Source organism: Mercenaria mercenaria, chromosome 15 (genome assembly GCF_021730395.1).
Source record: "Mercenaria mercenaria strain notata chromosome 15, MADL_Memer_1, whole genome shotgun sequence".
Classification (NCBI taxonomy): Eukaryota; Metazoa; Mollusca; class Bivalvia; order Venerida; family Veneridae; genus Mercenaria; species Mercenaria mercenaria.
The window spans coordinates 56487242-56504133 of NC_069375.1; the positions used below are offsets into that span (position 1 = coordinate 56487242).

The 16892-nt window shown below is 33.2% G+C and overlaps 1 protein-coding gene across 1 annotated transcript in view; it reads right to left on the reverse strand.

Moving 5' to 3' along the window:
* Positions 1–411: 411 nt before the first annotated feature.
* The window catches only part of LOC123555447 (GTPase IMAP family member 7-like), a 39003-nt gene continuing 22522 nt past the window's right edge, over positions 412–16892 (reverse strand). The window contains exons 2-3 of the mRNA XM_045346071.2: positions 10877–11007; positions 412–6187 (exon numbers count right to left, since the gene is read on the reverse strand). Coding sequence (XP_045202006.1) covers positions 5000–6187; positions 10877–11007 — 1319 coding nt within the window. The 3' untranslated portion in view covers positions 412–4999. The remainder of the gene's footprint in view (positions 6188–10876; positions 11008–16892) is intronic.

Here is a 16892-nt window from a genome sequence, read left to right on the forward strand (position 1 = left end):
TTTTTCGGTGGTTTATCGAAATATAACGGTGAATTATATCCTGATAAACTCACTGGCCACTCAGTGAAAATTATCAAATCTGATACCCGGATTAACGTCAAAAAGTATACCGAGCGTACTGAAAGCCGGAAACAATATGACGATGACGTCGTTAAAATGACGTCATCTTTGCGATGCTTCCTGATAAAATTTCCCGCAAATTTCGACATTTTATTGAAATAAACACAACAAAGGTAGAGTTTTAGACATAAAATAAACAGAAAAATTGTTGGTATCGATGTAATATCACGGTAATTTCACTCGTGAACACCAAAAGTTGTTATTTTTACTCGTGGCTGCGCCACTCGTGAAAATATCACTTTTGGTGCCCACTCGGTGAAATTATAACGTAAGTCATTGTATTTTGAACAGTGTAATAAAAAATGCGACTCATTTTCAACAGTATTGCTTGAACAAAATTTGCAAAGTCGGTCATTGATGGCTTCACCTATATACCTTTATATGATTAAACGCAAATAATAGTGGGCACAACTTGTGCCAGACTCCTATTTTCATATCTAGGTCGTTGACATTTGTGGCCTGTATTAATGCCAGTATATCATGAATAATATCAATAAAGTATATACAGAAGTGTGCCCTTTTCCGTGATGTCTCTCTCTGACACTTTTGAAGTGTTGGTACTTTTGAAAGTACTCTTTGAACGCTGTTTGACTTTCAACAGATTTTCAAGGCTTGAATTGTCTGCAAGTTCCTTTACTTGTTTACATAAACATCGGTTGAAGGTCAAATAATTAAGGTTGAATATGTGTGTCATCTGTTAATAAGTAAGTGTCAGGAGATTTCTAACATTTAAACTAAGAATGATTCTGTCCCTATAAAGCCATGGTGTTCCAATGAGTATCAGTTTGTTTTCTACTTGTTTAAGGTCCATTTCTAAAATGTATTTCAATACATATACATGTATAATTATGTTCTTGAACATTTATAATTGATTTGTACTGATTTTGGTAACACATATTATTGTCACGTAAAATTCGCACAACTATTGAAATGAGATGGTGATTCACTGCATTCTAGTAAATATCTAGTTCAACAACACAAATTATGTATAGTTATTATAAAATGTTATAATTTTTTCCCGATCTGTGCAGGGCATTTTCCTCACTTCAGAAATTTCAGTTTTGTACATTTTGGTAACATAAAACTTATACGGAGATTACATCATGGAAAAGTTCCTACCACTGCAGAAAAATAGTTATAAGAAACACTATTCAGTCTGTACTTTCAGTTATATTGAAGAATCATAAACACCTTGGTCATTGGGTGATTAGTACAAGTAAAATATCTATAATGTTGGAATAAAATCACTGTTACGTAAATTACACTAATTAAGATGTTAACGGGTACGTGAAAGATATATTATTTTAAAGCACATTCAATTCATTGTTATACATGTATAAGGTTGTTAATAAACTACAGACTGCACTTTTTCTTAATCATTGTGTAGCACTATTTCATCGTCTTAAATGTTTTTAGGAAACATATTAAATGTTACGTAAGTTACAAAAGCCCTAACGTTTAAACGGCATTCATGTAGGAATAAAAAGCATTCGTTATGTACTTTCCGAAAGTCATAATGTTTCCTTGAATCCTTAGGGAAGGCAGGGGGAGATGGTACCTCAAGGTCTAACATCCATCGGAAGAAAATCTAATTATGAGCTATAATTATGCTTATTAATTGTCCATGCTATTAAGATGTTAAACATAATCATTATTTTAATTAACATTTATTAAAAGAAGCAAACCCAAAAATGTCGAAAATTAAGGAAATGTTTTGTTTGTTTTTAAATACTAGTTACAAATACATCAATTATTCAAACTGAAAAGCATATGTTCCATAACTCGTATGCCTACATTGGCTATATTTTAGCTCACCTGAACTTGTATCTAAGTGTAGGCATATATCAAGATGATATCACACCAAAAGCTACCATCGATACATTGCTATCACATATTATCTTACTCCAGGGTTGTATACCTTTCCAAAAATCAGTATAAGAATTAATCCCCCGAGATGGTACCAATCAACCCTTTGGCTCATGTACTAAAGGTATACATTGTGGATATAGTAAAGTGTACTTAAACCTTTTGAAAGCTATTGTTCGTTTAAATCGACCTGGCGAGTCAGGGTTTCGCGGCTTTCCGTTGCATTATAGTACATGATATATGCAGTATATTCGGAAACATGTTTACATATTCAGTGGCCAACTATATTTTATTGTAACAATGTTTCGCTGAATATTAGTCGTTGGCTACCCAAAGATTATTATCGTTTATTTTGAAATTAATTTTATTTGCATAAGTCAGAGTTTATTTCCGACCCGCCAGGTCGAATAAAAAGCACAATAACATGATCATGATGATATAATTAGACCAGTATTCAGTCACACGGTTCAATCACCGAACATCTGTAAGTCGACCTACTCACCGTCTAATCAATATCATTTAATTGATCGTACGTGCATATTATCTAAACAGAGCATGGACTTTCAATACAGCTCAGATAAGAAAGAAACAATTTATAACATCTCTTTCAAGTAAATTATAAGAATATAAGAGTGAAACTTTGTGAGTGTCCATAGGACATTTGTACCACCCAACTCTATCACTGTACATGGTTTTATGTATTCAAGTATATTTTTTTTCGATATATGCAACATAAACTTGTAAGCATTGTATGTGGATTTTTCACTACGTTAAAGACTATAACTCTGGTCTGGCAGAATGAAATCCCAACTAGGACACCTGTTGAACAACTTCGCATCATTCTATATAAGGAAGTCAAATACTTTCTGAGATACGCACGGTAAAAACTATAATACCCTTTAAGCATACTTTTGACTAAGTCAAGGATCATTACTCTGATCTGGCTAAATGGAATCTCAAACAAAGCCCCAGGTGCATACCTAACATTTATTTTTTTATTTTGTTGGATTTAAAGGCGCACCGATAGGTCATATGGTGACTTTCCAGCTTTAATTGTAAAGGAAGACCCAATGTGCCTCTTCATGCATTATTTCATCACGAGCGGGTACCTGGGTAGAACCAGCGGCCTTCCGTAAGCATACCTAACAGGAATCCCAAACTAAACCCAACTTCACATGTCAATAATATTCTTGTTATGTTTCATGGTCTTAGCTCAAACACTTTTTAGAAGATACTTGCGATACAAACATTATGCCCGTTTATGCACACTTCTGACTAAGTCAAGGATCATAGCTCTCGTCTAGCTGAATGAAATCTCAAACAAAATCGGAGCTGCATAGTTTACCATGCGAAATAATATTCCTGCGCTGTTTCATAATCCTATTTTAAGAAATTCTTTAAAAATGTGACATGAATTTTAAAAACCCTTTTATGCAAATTTTTGACAAAGTCAAAAGTCTTTACTCTGGTCTGACTGTGACAATTCTCAAGTTGAATACAAGACGTATAATATTACATGCTGAATGACAATCCTGTGAAATTTGATGGGTCAAATACTTTTTGAGATATGTGGGATACAAATTCGGAAGGACGTAATGATTCATTATGACTTAGTAAATGCCCATGACTCTGTTCTTGCTGTGTGATATCCCACCTCAAACACCAGGTGCGAAACATCACAAGCTGAATTACGTTTCGGTGTGGTTTAAAAATATGACTAAAACAAACTCAGACGGACGGACAAACGGGCGCATTTCGTCTATAAAATGACAATAACTCTGGCTGTGTGAAAACTCATTTCCGGTCTGACGGAAAAAGACAACTGTCGCACAAAACTATGGAAGCACAAAAATCGCTCTTGTTTACTGGAAACAAACAAATATTTGAGCAATTGTTTTCCTGCCGAAATATACAATAATGCCATCTGCACAAATAAATTTATACTAACACATTATACCAAAATCTGAAAAACAAGCAACTTTACGGTAATTATTTTAGGTACATCAAGAATCAGTTTATCTTTTAAGCAAAATTAGACATGAAGTAAAACGTCTAACTAACAGCCATTTTGAATCCAATGGTGCTCGATATCTACTCATATTTGCAAACATATTTGATATAGCAACCCGCTCAGGTTGTAACTAACTTTGCACATGAAAAAAATATTTTGCATAGTCGATGCATTTTTAACTTTAATAAATTGATTATCTTTGTCTTGCTTTTAAAGATAAAATGCAACTTCTTAAAACGTTATAGACCAGTCAATCAAGCGACATGGGTAATCCATCTGCAGACTGTCGCATTAGTTTCCTAGTTTGTATTATATTTGCTTCACAGAGCTAATAAGTCTACAATAGGCCTACAATTCCAGTCAATTTACTTAAAAATGCAAACGTTGCAACATCTTATGATGGTAAGCGGTGTCCAAGTGTATAACGTGATTGTTTAAAGTACAAAAATTAAATAGATCATAAAGGCAGATAGATTGTAAAGTCTACAATTCTTGTTTCATTATAGACTACACATCATATACCTATGATATTTCAATAGAATAAGTGTAGAGAGTAGACATGCAACGTTTGTCATACGTTTACAATTGGCCCATCCTACGTATTTTAGTTAAGGTAATTATACCACATACTATTTTACAATTCAGCATATGAACCACAAACGTGATAAAAAGTTTAATACTTAATCTTGGAGTTCTCTTTTCTTTTTAAGTCACTTCCTTAGAGTCTTTGTGATGTAATCTTTGTGTACAACTTAGTTCGACTTTTAAAGTCGGTTTATTGATACTAAAGTATGTTAGCGCAACTGTATTTCAGAATCTCAGCAAGATATCCTCAATGATGTCAAAAGTTCGAAAGTATGTACATGATGTGTGTTAAGTAGAGATGTTTAAATATTTCTTTTTCTTATATTTTTAAATTAGAACATTGAATGCACCTTGTACAAGGTTTCGTTGACACAAAAATTCTTATTTGTTGCTTCTTTTGAAATTTCGAAACATTTATTATGATAAAGTGCATGTCTTTGGCTGAAACTTTTGTTTCGCCATTTCATAAAAAGCTAAAAAAAAATCAGCCACCGACTGGACCTTTATTCTGCCATTATTCACGTTTTCTTTCATATCCGTCATATAGTCTTTTGGAGAACTGTCACTATCACTAGATGTGAGGTTGATTTCAGCAGAAGTGGAGGATTTGTGAGCGTTTACATGTGAGGTTTTCTCGCTTTGTAAAGTTGTGTTTGTAGATTTTCTGTTTCTGCCTGTGTCCTGTATATATTCTGTTTGCGACCTCTTGGATTCAACTGGCATCATCTTTCTTTGCATATTGATCTCTTTTGTCGCAGCAGTTACTGCTGTTGAGGTCTCCTTACGTAAAACTGCGCATTGTTTCGTGTGGCTGCTTGTGCATTGATCATATACTATTTCTGTTCTAATGTTCTGCAATCTGTGATCGGTGGTAGCAGTTTGAAGTTTCAATGCAGGCTTTTGTACAAGTTGTAATTCATTCATATCCTGTGAAATTAGTTGCAATTCTGTCGTGTCCTCTTTCTCAAGCTGATTCGAACTAGATTTTGATTTAGCCTGAAACGGAGCAGATAGCATCTTCACCACTCGCTTAAAATGGTCAAACTGTTCAAGTGTGACTCTCACAAATTCTCCAGGATGCTTAAAAGCATCTAAAACAACTTGTATACAGTTCTTTGATTGATAATTACGGGCATATAAATCCGCCAGTTTATAGGCGACGTTGGAAAAGTACGGAGGTATGTTTTTTTGTTTCATTTCTTCAATTGTTTTAAACAATTTCTCAACCTGTTCGTCTGTACTTCCGGTATACCTGTTGTCAAAAGGGATAACTCTATTCTCACACAGACGTAACAACTCTGAAAGTTCTTGGCCCGGTTTTTCCGACAAAAAATCTTCTAGATCCTGTTCATTGGTATCCGTTAATATCAAACAAGCATACTGTCCAACATCCTGACCAAACCAGTCAAAAAATATTTTCTTCGTTTTTATAATTTCCTCCGTAAATCTACCACGTCTTAATACAAATGCAATGGCGTGAAAACCTGGTGCTGTGAATATAAGTGCCTTTAATAGCTCATTCAATGTTTCTCGAGGGGAAAACTTTGTGTCTTGAAATCCTGGAGTATCTACCACCTCTATGTTTCTGCCTAACCGGGAAATATGCTGCAACAATAATCAAGCATTGATCATTTTAATAAGAAGCACATGATAATAAAAATGAGGATTATTTGAGAGCAATGTTAAAATAATAGCAAATTATTATTGACACACTTATTATACAAGAAAAAAATGTAGCTACAAATACGGCCGTTCGCTCACCTGAATAACATTACTCAAAACATCGTATATGAAAAAGATTCTCGTTTTGCGTTTTAGAACGCATTCTTATTATTTTATTACGTAAATCTGAAATAAACATCTTTCATTCTGGATTAATATTATAAGCAAAACATTTAAATGTACTTTGGTTTAAACAATATTTGTTGTTATAAATATACTTCAAACTAGACACTCTCTTTATAGGAAATTATTTGTATGTGTGTGTGTGTGTGTTGTGTGATGGGGGTGGGGGACGGGAGAGTTGTTCGTGGGGGGAGGAGGTTGTGTGAGGTATCTCTTAACTCAGTTTAAGTGTAGCAAAATAATGAATAGAACGCGCTTATGTTCTCAAAATAATAGATTTATTTTAACTAAGCATGCCAGTAGATAACAGGATACATCAATTTTGGAATAATTAAAAAAGAGTATTTCACTCTCTTAATAATTCAGCTTTTGTATCTTTTTAGATTGTGCTAAAGGTCTACTATTTTTCGTCGGTTGAATCAATGTGTAAGATTTTCAGAACTTTTTTAATTGTGTCACTTTCATAAAGAAAATGTGTAAAAACTTATCTAAAATTATTCAGATTCCAAACATTAAATGCACTCGATACCTCTTGCGTTATGCAGTTGCTATTATAAAGCCAAGTAGTTTAATGTGAGAGTTAAACGATATAAAAACATACGAAATATTTGTGAGCAAAACATATCAATAACATTAGTATGCTGTTGCAAGTTGTTATCAGAGGCTAAATAAGTGAAATACTTATAAATCAGATAATGGTTTTGGTGGCATACTGAAATTGGAAAAATTCAATTCTCAAGAATTGAAAGAAAAGATAAAAATAATTCAAAAACCGAAAGAAAATGTGCCATTAATAGTTTTAGTATTCTAATATTTATGTTTTGCCAAATCAACGACCATAACTCTCAAACATTTTTTTTTCTTTTTCATTTCCGAACACTCAAACTGACTAATTATTTTTCCGGCATACATTTCGCATGATATTGTGCGACATTTATTTGTCATAAATAAGTATATGGTAGGTCTTGTTTATCTTTGCTCTGTACAATACGGATATATATTTGGACGAGTACCCAGCTGAGAAAACCATATTGTTCAATATGGTTTTCTCAGCTGGGTATGAGTCTAAATATATCTCGTATTGTACAGTACAATGTTAAATAACCTTTTTATTCTATATCTATTTCATCGTATCTTATGTTTCACTGAATATTTTAGTTCTGCCTTTTCTAGTTTTCCCCAGCTTTGTGTGAGTGCAAATATATATTATACACAACAATGTTAGACTTTAAATAACCTTTCCATTCTATATTTGTTTCATTTCATACTTAGTATGCGCAATTCATTGAATGTTGTTTTTTTCTGCGTATCATATTTAAAGAAAGTATATGGTGCAATCTCCCTACAAGTCATTTTGGCGATATAGGTGGTAATAATACTTGGCTGAGATATTATGCTCACACATATTGTCAGCAAGTCTGATGAAGATCGGATGAAAATTGTTCGACTTAAAAGAGCGGACAATGCTAAAGTCACCGTTTTGGGATAATTACAGGACTACAATCAAGGAGTGCCGGTACAACTTGGCTGGTTATCGAAATTGGCCGAGATGTAATGCCCCAACATTGAAAGCAAGTTTATTGAAGATGCGACGAAAAGTGAATTATAGAGCAGCCATATTTTGGATGCTGACCGCCCTCCGCTGTTATTCATAATCTTCTCCAAGTTTTTTCTTAATCGTTAAATGAAAACTGCTGAGGTAGCGATTCAGACAGTCAGGGCTGATACCAATTTCTAGGTTTCGTCCGGAACGGCTTCTTTTAGCGGCTTTTCAAATATTCCAACATCTGATGATCCTTTTCATTGTATTTGTAAGTTGTTGATTATTATGTCTCCCCCAGGAGACATCTTGTTTTTGCCCTCCGTCCGTCCGTCCGTACGTCACACTTCATTTCCGAGCAATAACTGGAGAACCATTTGACCTAGAACCTTCAAACTTCATATGGTTGTAGAGCTGCTGGAGTAGACGATCTCTATTGTTTTTGGGGTCACTCTATCAAAGGTCAAGGTCACAGGGGCCTGAACATTGAAAACCATTTCCAATCAATAACTAGAGAACCACTTGACCCAGAATGTTGAAACTTCATAGGATGATTGATCATGAAGAGTAGATGACCCTTATTGATTTTGGGGTCACTCCGTCAAAGGTCAAGGTAACAGGGGCCTGAACATTGAAAACCATTTCCGATCAATAACTAGAGAACCACTTGATCCAGAATGTTGAAACTTCACAGGATGATTGGTCATGAAGAGTACATGATTCCTATTGATTTTGGGGTCACTCCGACAAAGGTCAAGGTGACAGGGGCCTGAACATTGAAAACCATTTCCCATCAATAACTAGAGAATCACCTGACCCAGAATGTTGAAACTTGATAGGATGATTGGCCATGAAGAGTAGATGACCTTTATTGATTATGGGATCACTCCGTCAAAGGTCAAGGTCTCAGGGGCCTGAACATTGAAAACCATTTCTGATCAATAACTAGAGAACCTCTTGACCCAGAATATTGAAACTTCATAGGATGATTGTACATGCAAAGTAGATGACCCCTATCGATTTTGGGGTCACTCCATTAAAGGTCAAGGTCACAGGGACCTGAACATTGAAAACCATTTCCAGTCAGTAACTTGAGAACCACTTGACCCAGAATGTTGAAACTTAATAGGATGATTGGTAATAAAGAGTAGATGACCTCTAACGATTTTGGGGTCACTCTGTGAAAGGTCAAGGTCACAGGGGCCCGAACATTGAAAACCATTTCCGGTCAGTAACTTGAGAACCACTTGACCCAGAGTGATGAAACTTCGTAGGATGATTGGTCATGCAGAGTAGATGAACCCTAACGACTTTAGGGTCACCCTGTTAAAGGTCAAGGTCACAGGGGCCTGAACATGGAAAACCATTTCCAATCAATAACTTGAGAACCTCTCAACCCAGAATGTTGAAACTTCATAGGATGATTGTTCATGCAGAGTAAATGACCCTTATTGTTTTTGGGGTCACTCCGTTAAAGGTCAAGGACACAGGGGCCTGAACATTGATAACCAGTTCCGATCAATAACTTGAGAACCACTTGACCCAGAATGTTGAAACTTCATAGGATGATTGAACATGCAGAGTAGATGACCCCTATTGATTTTTGGGTCAGTCTATTAAAGGTCAAGGTCACAGTGGCCTGTTCATGTAAAATCATTTTTTGGAAATAACTTGAGAACCACTTGACCTACAATGTTGAAACTTAATAGGATGATTGGACATGCAGAGTAGATGACCCCTATTTATTTTGAGGTCACTTGATCAAAGGTCAAGGTCACAGGAGCCTGAACAGTGACTTGAGAACCAAATTTGATAAAGGGTAAATAGAACATTGTGATTGTGAACTTTGGTGTTCAGGTGTAATCTTGACCTTTAACCAATGGACCTGGTGAGTGTTGTGTCTGCATTTTCTGTTTAGATATAAAGACTTGAGCAGATACTTTTATAAAACCCAATGGTTCGGAATATTTGAGGGCAAATTGAACCTATTCGATCTTTTTACTTTAAATATTAACTTGACTTTCCACGTTTTTTTGTGAGGATAACATTGATGCTTGTTCATTTTACTGACACAAAAAATATTGAGCAAACACAAGTCTGAACTGTGACCTTTTCTTATTGGATCCTGTCGACCTTCGTCTTACACCCTGAACAAATCATTGGATGGACACACGTCAAAAAAACAACAAAACACAAAGAAAAAACTTCTTCATTGCAGCTTTTAGAGCATTTCGAAATGTATTCGACCAAGAAGAATCATACCTTATAAAAATAGTCTTCAGTATGTAAAATTATGCAATTGGAATTCTGTATTGGTTTTACGGAATCGTGAGAAGATTTCTCTATACATTTGGTAATTAAGTGTTAAAACAATTGCGGACTGCGGACAACCAACTATCCAATACGTTTGCCTTGAAAACGCCGTGGTTAAACGCAGTTCTAGGGCAGTGTGACTCAAATATAAATAAACACCCGTAAAATGTAGCAATAAGATCAGAAGAATAAAAACAAACAATCTGACAGTTGTGCCGCCTATGCGCTGATACATTGTATTTTCTGATGACTGAATTAGCAGCACTACGAGTTAGAATGAAAATAATAACCTAATAATTATGACCTTTATACTGTATCTAATGGATACATTTGTTATTTGAATTTCCATACGAGACAGAGGTATACTGTTGAATACAAAATATGTTTCAATTTTCGACTAAACGTTACAATGTTTACATGGATTTTTGCTATGATCTGTTTGCATTAATTCACAAAATAACACAAAATATAGAACTTCCGATGTTTGCTACAGCTGAACGTGCTGTCCAAAAACAGCAATATTCAAACTGATCATGATTTATAACTTTGTTTATTCATTTCAAAGAATGTTTCATTTAATTGAGATAAATAGTTACCTTTGACCATTTACATGTTTCTGTTTTAGATGATGCACCTCCCGATGTCTCAAAAAAATTTTGTCCAGCAATTGCATTTCCAGTTGAACTTTTTCCGTGACCAGTTTGTCCTACTAGAAGAATTCGAATATCTGTAAAAAAATAAATAAATTGAATTTTCAAGGGTATCCTTCATTCACCATCAAAAGCTGAACATATTTTTGGTTGGATTTAACGTCGCACAGACACATGAAAGGTTTTATGGAGACTTTCCAGCTTTAATAGTGGCGAAAGACCGCAGGTGCATTATTTCATCACGAGCGGGCACCTAGGTAGAACCACCGACTTTCCGAAAAGGACTCAATAACATATAAATGATAATAATAATACTATTAATAATAACAATAACTGGCAATGTAAAAACGCAAAACATTGTTTTATAGACCGACAATAGTGTCTACATCATAGTAATAAATGACGTCATACCATTGAGGGTAATATTTTTGTACCACAAGTTTTAACGAGTGTGCATATTTCAAATAAAAGGACATCAGACTGCGATTTAAATTCAAGGTTAGGTTTAAAATAGTACATATATAAAACGTGAAAAGCTAAGTACAATATAAATATGTACTACCACTATAGCAAATAACTGTTATATAACATCACCCTAGTGCAAAATCTCATTGACACTAAGTGCAGTTTTTAAAAAAAAAAAAATCACTTATTTACATAAAGTGACGCCAAATAGAAAAATGCATGTCCCACTAAAAAATTGGGAATAGATTCCAGTCAAATGTGATATTGGAAATAAAAGACAAAACTCAATAAGTGCACCTGAATATTTTTTTAAGTGCAATAAAAGTGAATAAAAATTTATCCATATTTGCACTAAAGTTTTCTTGAATAAAAATGACACTGTTATACGGGTATTGTTTTAGTATTACATGTACATTGTATATTGTCCTGGAATTCCATAGATCTTCAAAGTGCAAGTCAGCAAATTTAATCCTGACTTTATGACAGAACCGGTGTAGCGTGATTATCACACAGTCGTGACCAGGTCCAAGGTTTATATATGTTATTTAAAACTTGTCCACAAGCTTATTCTTTGTCCAATATTTACAACATTTTGAATATTAAATTCTCAAAAATAACGTTCGGAATTTTAATAATTTCATTTTGATTTTATATTCCTGAATTTAAACATATTGATTTGAATATGCCCAATTTGACGTATTTAACCGAATTTATGGTGCTTCTGAAAAAAACTTCCAGAACTCAGGAACTTATTTTTTCCACGAATCAAACGATTGTCTTAAAACTTGCTAAATGTGTTACATATTGTGCCTTAAACTATTGTTCGTTAATAGCTACTCAAAATGATAAGATTTACACGCTCTGAAAATGACATTTCTGTCTAAAAATCTTCGACAAAACATGGCCACTGTATGCAAATAATGAGTTGTTTATTTTAAAACTGTCCTATTATTCTTCAGTAAACGTCTTGTTAATTTAAGACTCTAATAAGTTGCTTGACATAACCATAGGCAAATATCTGTTATCGGTGTTATTAAACCTTTAGATAAAAACGTGATTCGCACGTTTTAAACTCATCATTCGCCGGCTGGAGAGACAAGATAGCGGAGCTTGTGAAATCGAAAATGAGTAGATCTAGATTTCTTCCTTTTGCATTTTCGAAATAAGATATTGTAGATTCTATATCTTTCTGATTGACAGTCACTTGTTTATCTTATTTATCTGTTTCCACATATAATATAGTTCTAATAGACTATTACAACCAGTTAATAACATCTAGTGTGGATGCTCTTCAATACTTCAGCCAAAGACTGGCCAGAGAGACATAATTTTACAATATAGAATATATAGCTGTAATTGTGATTTATTGACAGTTTTTTACTTTTTTTGATTAACTCATTTAGTATATAAAGGGAGTGGTGGTGTAGTTGATAAGGTGACAGCCGCTAAATCCAGTTGTGGGTTCGAGCCCCAGTGGGGCCAGGATCATGACTTCTCATATGACACTAGTACTGGTTATTCCACGAAGTAGACTCGAGAGTGTTTTAAATAAACTTGAAGCTTTCATCACATTCGAGATAAAACAAATTAGTATAAACTAAAATATATAAAAAAATAATTTCTGATGATTAAAAAATATGAATGTACTGTATATGATTAAGGTGTACCGTGCACTGTCTACATGCCAATATGAGCAAGCGTTAAATCCAAAATTTAACTTTGCATGACTGTTAGTACTGTAATTTTGTTTGAAATTATAATCAGGCCTCTATTATTTCGGTTCGTTTAAAGTTTTGACATTAGATTGCCTGGTCAAAAATATAGAACAATCTTAACGTCAAATTATTTTGACTTAATTTAAATAGGTAACAGTAAAGGCAAATTTTGTTTACTGTTGCTTTGTGAAACAATTAATGTAAGCTCTGTAGAGCTTTTGGGCAACCCTATTTTAAGAACAGTTAAATACACAGAGCTGACTTAATTTTGTTTAACTGTTACAGTAAGTAATAATTAACAATTCATTAAACCCATCGAGTTGGAGGAAAAATCTCATTACAGCAAATTTTGTAAAAAAAAATTCATATTATATGTAAATAGATACATTGAAAAGCCTGTAAATAACGCCTCTGGTGCGGATCAAACCCACATTATTGAGGGACAAGTGATTTGAAGCCAGAGACCTAAATAACATAGCCACAGAGACCCTTCTCCCCAATTGAAGGTGAAAGATTGAGCTATACCAAGCTACTATCTTAATAGCAACTTGTGCATCATTATTCTTTCAAGACAACAAAATATGTAAAAGTTACTTTAAGTTTATGGTTATCTTCAAACAGGTTCAACTCTCTTTAAAACTTACATTTGTATTAAGCTTTTTTATGCAAAATCTCATCACTTGAAGACATCTGATAGCAAGTATAATTATACCTAAATTCTGTAATTGAAATGTTATTTAAATGTGATTGCATATTTGAAAATATGCTGAACATGGTGAATTTCTTTCCATATTGTCTCTTGGAACCCTCATTTTACATTGTATTAATTATTCTGCACACATGTCTAAGTAACTATACAAAATTAAATAATAGAGTTTAAATTAGACACATTTTAGAAAGATATGCAAAAGTCTTTTTTTATGCAAAACTTTCTGATGGCATTTGAAATTAAAAAGCAAAATGGTCTGTGTTAATAGGCAAACTCCCTTTCTGCTTACTTATTCTATAGGCATGTCAGATTTCACTGGTATTTGTTTCAGTATTTCTCTTCAAATTCATTGTAGTATATATATATGGAACTGCTATTCCAATTTTAAAATAATTTCACACAAATGGGCTTTTTGTGACCTTCCATAAAGACTGTTTTATTTTCCTTTTGTTATAAACATGACTGCCAGGGTAACTGTCACTTTTTCCATATTTGTAATATAGGAAACTTTAAAAATGTTCTGGTCAGAAACAGCAGGGTCAATTTTAAAAGAATTTTACACACATATTCCTACGTGTATCTTGCCTGTGATATATAAGGTTTTGACTGTCTACCATTAGTGTTCTGCTTACTCCTTTTGGTACAAAAATCGCCATGTCGGATGTGTCATAACTTAATATTCTACAGTCCTAGAATTACATTTTCTACATGAACATTTTGTTCAGAAGGCTCTCATGTTATTATTTATAAATTTTTATTCAATAAAGCATTCGTTCCAGATCATTTGTCTCAGGAGTTTTAGTGTTACACACATTAATATTCCTAAAAAGTGACTACAAGTACAAACTAAAAGATAAAAAAACAAATCTTTCATCATTATAAATTATATTATCTCTAGTGGAACTTTATATAACTAAGAAAATGACCATTTAAACTTTCCCATTCATTGATATTGAGTTAAATTAATATTAACTAGAAATAGTATATTCCAAATGGTGATTTTTTTCATAAACTTTATGATAAAATTGTTGTCTGCGTTTTAGATATTTTCTCATAGCTGATTCCTCCATTGTAACACACCACTGTAACAAACCTATATTATCAACTTACACATATAAATGAATATTTCAGATTGGTACTTGAAAGTCAATGGTTGATCATGATGACTAGCATTTTTTAAGAAAGAAATATTAATATTTGCAGCTGGACAGGCTTTCTCCACAGTTGAATGATTCAGGTAATGATGGACATCCTTTCAGATCTATATGAACATGGTGGATGGTTCTTTATAAACGTATTTGTAATTTATACTATATAAGTTACAAATCTCATAGACTAGCCAATATACTGATAATTAAAATTTTCAACCTTTGTCATTTTTCTTAGTTTGGTGTAACAGTGTCAGATGCCAGTCTAATTTTAAATTAGTGATTTTGTTTTGAGAACTTACTGTAATGTAATCACAGGATGTAGACTAGCTAGATTCACAATTATAAAAGTATTGTTTTTAAAAATAAATCTTAATCTAGGAGATAGATATCTACAGATATCAGTGTGTTTACTGATATTGTAGAGCCAGTATTACAGACATGTTGAAAGGTAAAAGTCTTACAGTTGGATTTGGAAAAAAAAAAGTCATTTGTCTATATTCATCAAATTTCTTAGACTTTAAAATATTCTAATGTTAAGATTTAGACGGTAAAATACTTACACTTTGCAAATCATTTAAAGTATTTTCATAATATTTTGTATGTATTGTGACAGTTGACATAAAATATTTTTCATCGTGCAAAATATCTCTTATATGGAAATCTGGAGAATTTTTATGAATATTGAAACCTTTGTCTTTGAACTTGGAATACTTATCAAAAATGTAGGTATCTGTTTTTAAAAGTAATCTAACAATATACTGTCAGTTAAGACAATGAAATATAAAATATATACTTACATCAGTGGAAGTACTTCATATTGGATAGAGAACTTTTAAGGTCGTTGATATTTGTTACGTTTTATGTCAAATATTTTGTTTTGCCCTTTTAACTCATCTTTAAATGGAGTTGTGAGCTGCATAGGTGGATTATCTAGCATACACGATATTTAGCTCGAACCTGGCTTAAGCTTGGTTCAAGTTTATTTCTTAAGTTAAATATCTTTTAGCTCTCAAAAATATTCAACTGAGACTCAGAATACTTGCATAAATGTTTGACAAGGGACACTGTCTGCATTATTTTCTGAGTTATGCGCGTTTTTTTATTTAGAACTTTGATTAATATTATCAATAATTTAAAAGATAACTATCTCTGCAATGCATTGCAGTAAGGGCTAATATACAATGCTGGACTATTGATGGACTGGACTAGCTTTTTTTTATTATAATAAGCTACTATAAAGCTACTGTGCAGTACTGTGAAAATTTTCATCTTTATAGCAAAACAGTACTTACCTTTATAACAAGTTTATAAAAGTGATAAGGTACAACAGTACTTTCATTTTATGATGAATCAAGTTTTATTACAATGATACGAAATTAAAATGCAATGGAGCGCTTCATTAAGTTCTAATAAAATCCAACAGTGATATTTTTTCTGGTTTTATTTTGTTACTTAGATTAATTCATAACCATTGGAGTCATTAAACACAACAGTGACAGCTCCAGTTTTCTCAGATGTGCCCAGGTTCACCATCCAGTATCGAAATAGTCGAGCGCGCTGACTGAGACAATCAGGGTAGATAACAATGGACTGATTTTATGTCAAATTATCTCCCTTTATTTCAAATTAAAATAAGTATTATTGCGTATCTAATGAAGATACTGATCTTAAATTTCATTTATGCCATCAGATTGACTTGGACAATCAGTGAAGATATAAATTGACTGAAGTTATGACAAAATTAGCTCCCTTTATGTTTTATGTTAACGAATATTCCCAGCAGCTTCCAATGAAATTGGTTTGAAAAGTTATTTATGTCTTCCGTGGTAAGAAATAGTCATGTTATAAAACTCTTGATTGAATGTTTAAGATCGTTTCTTAAGATTTTCCATTTAACTCCCATCCAGTTTAAAAGTGGTCAA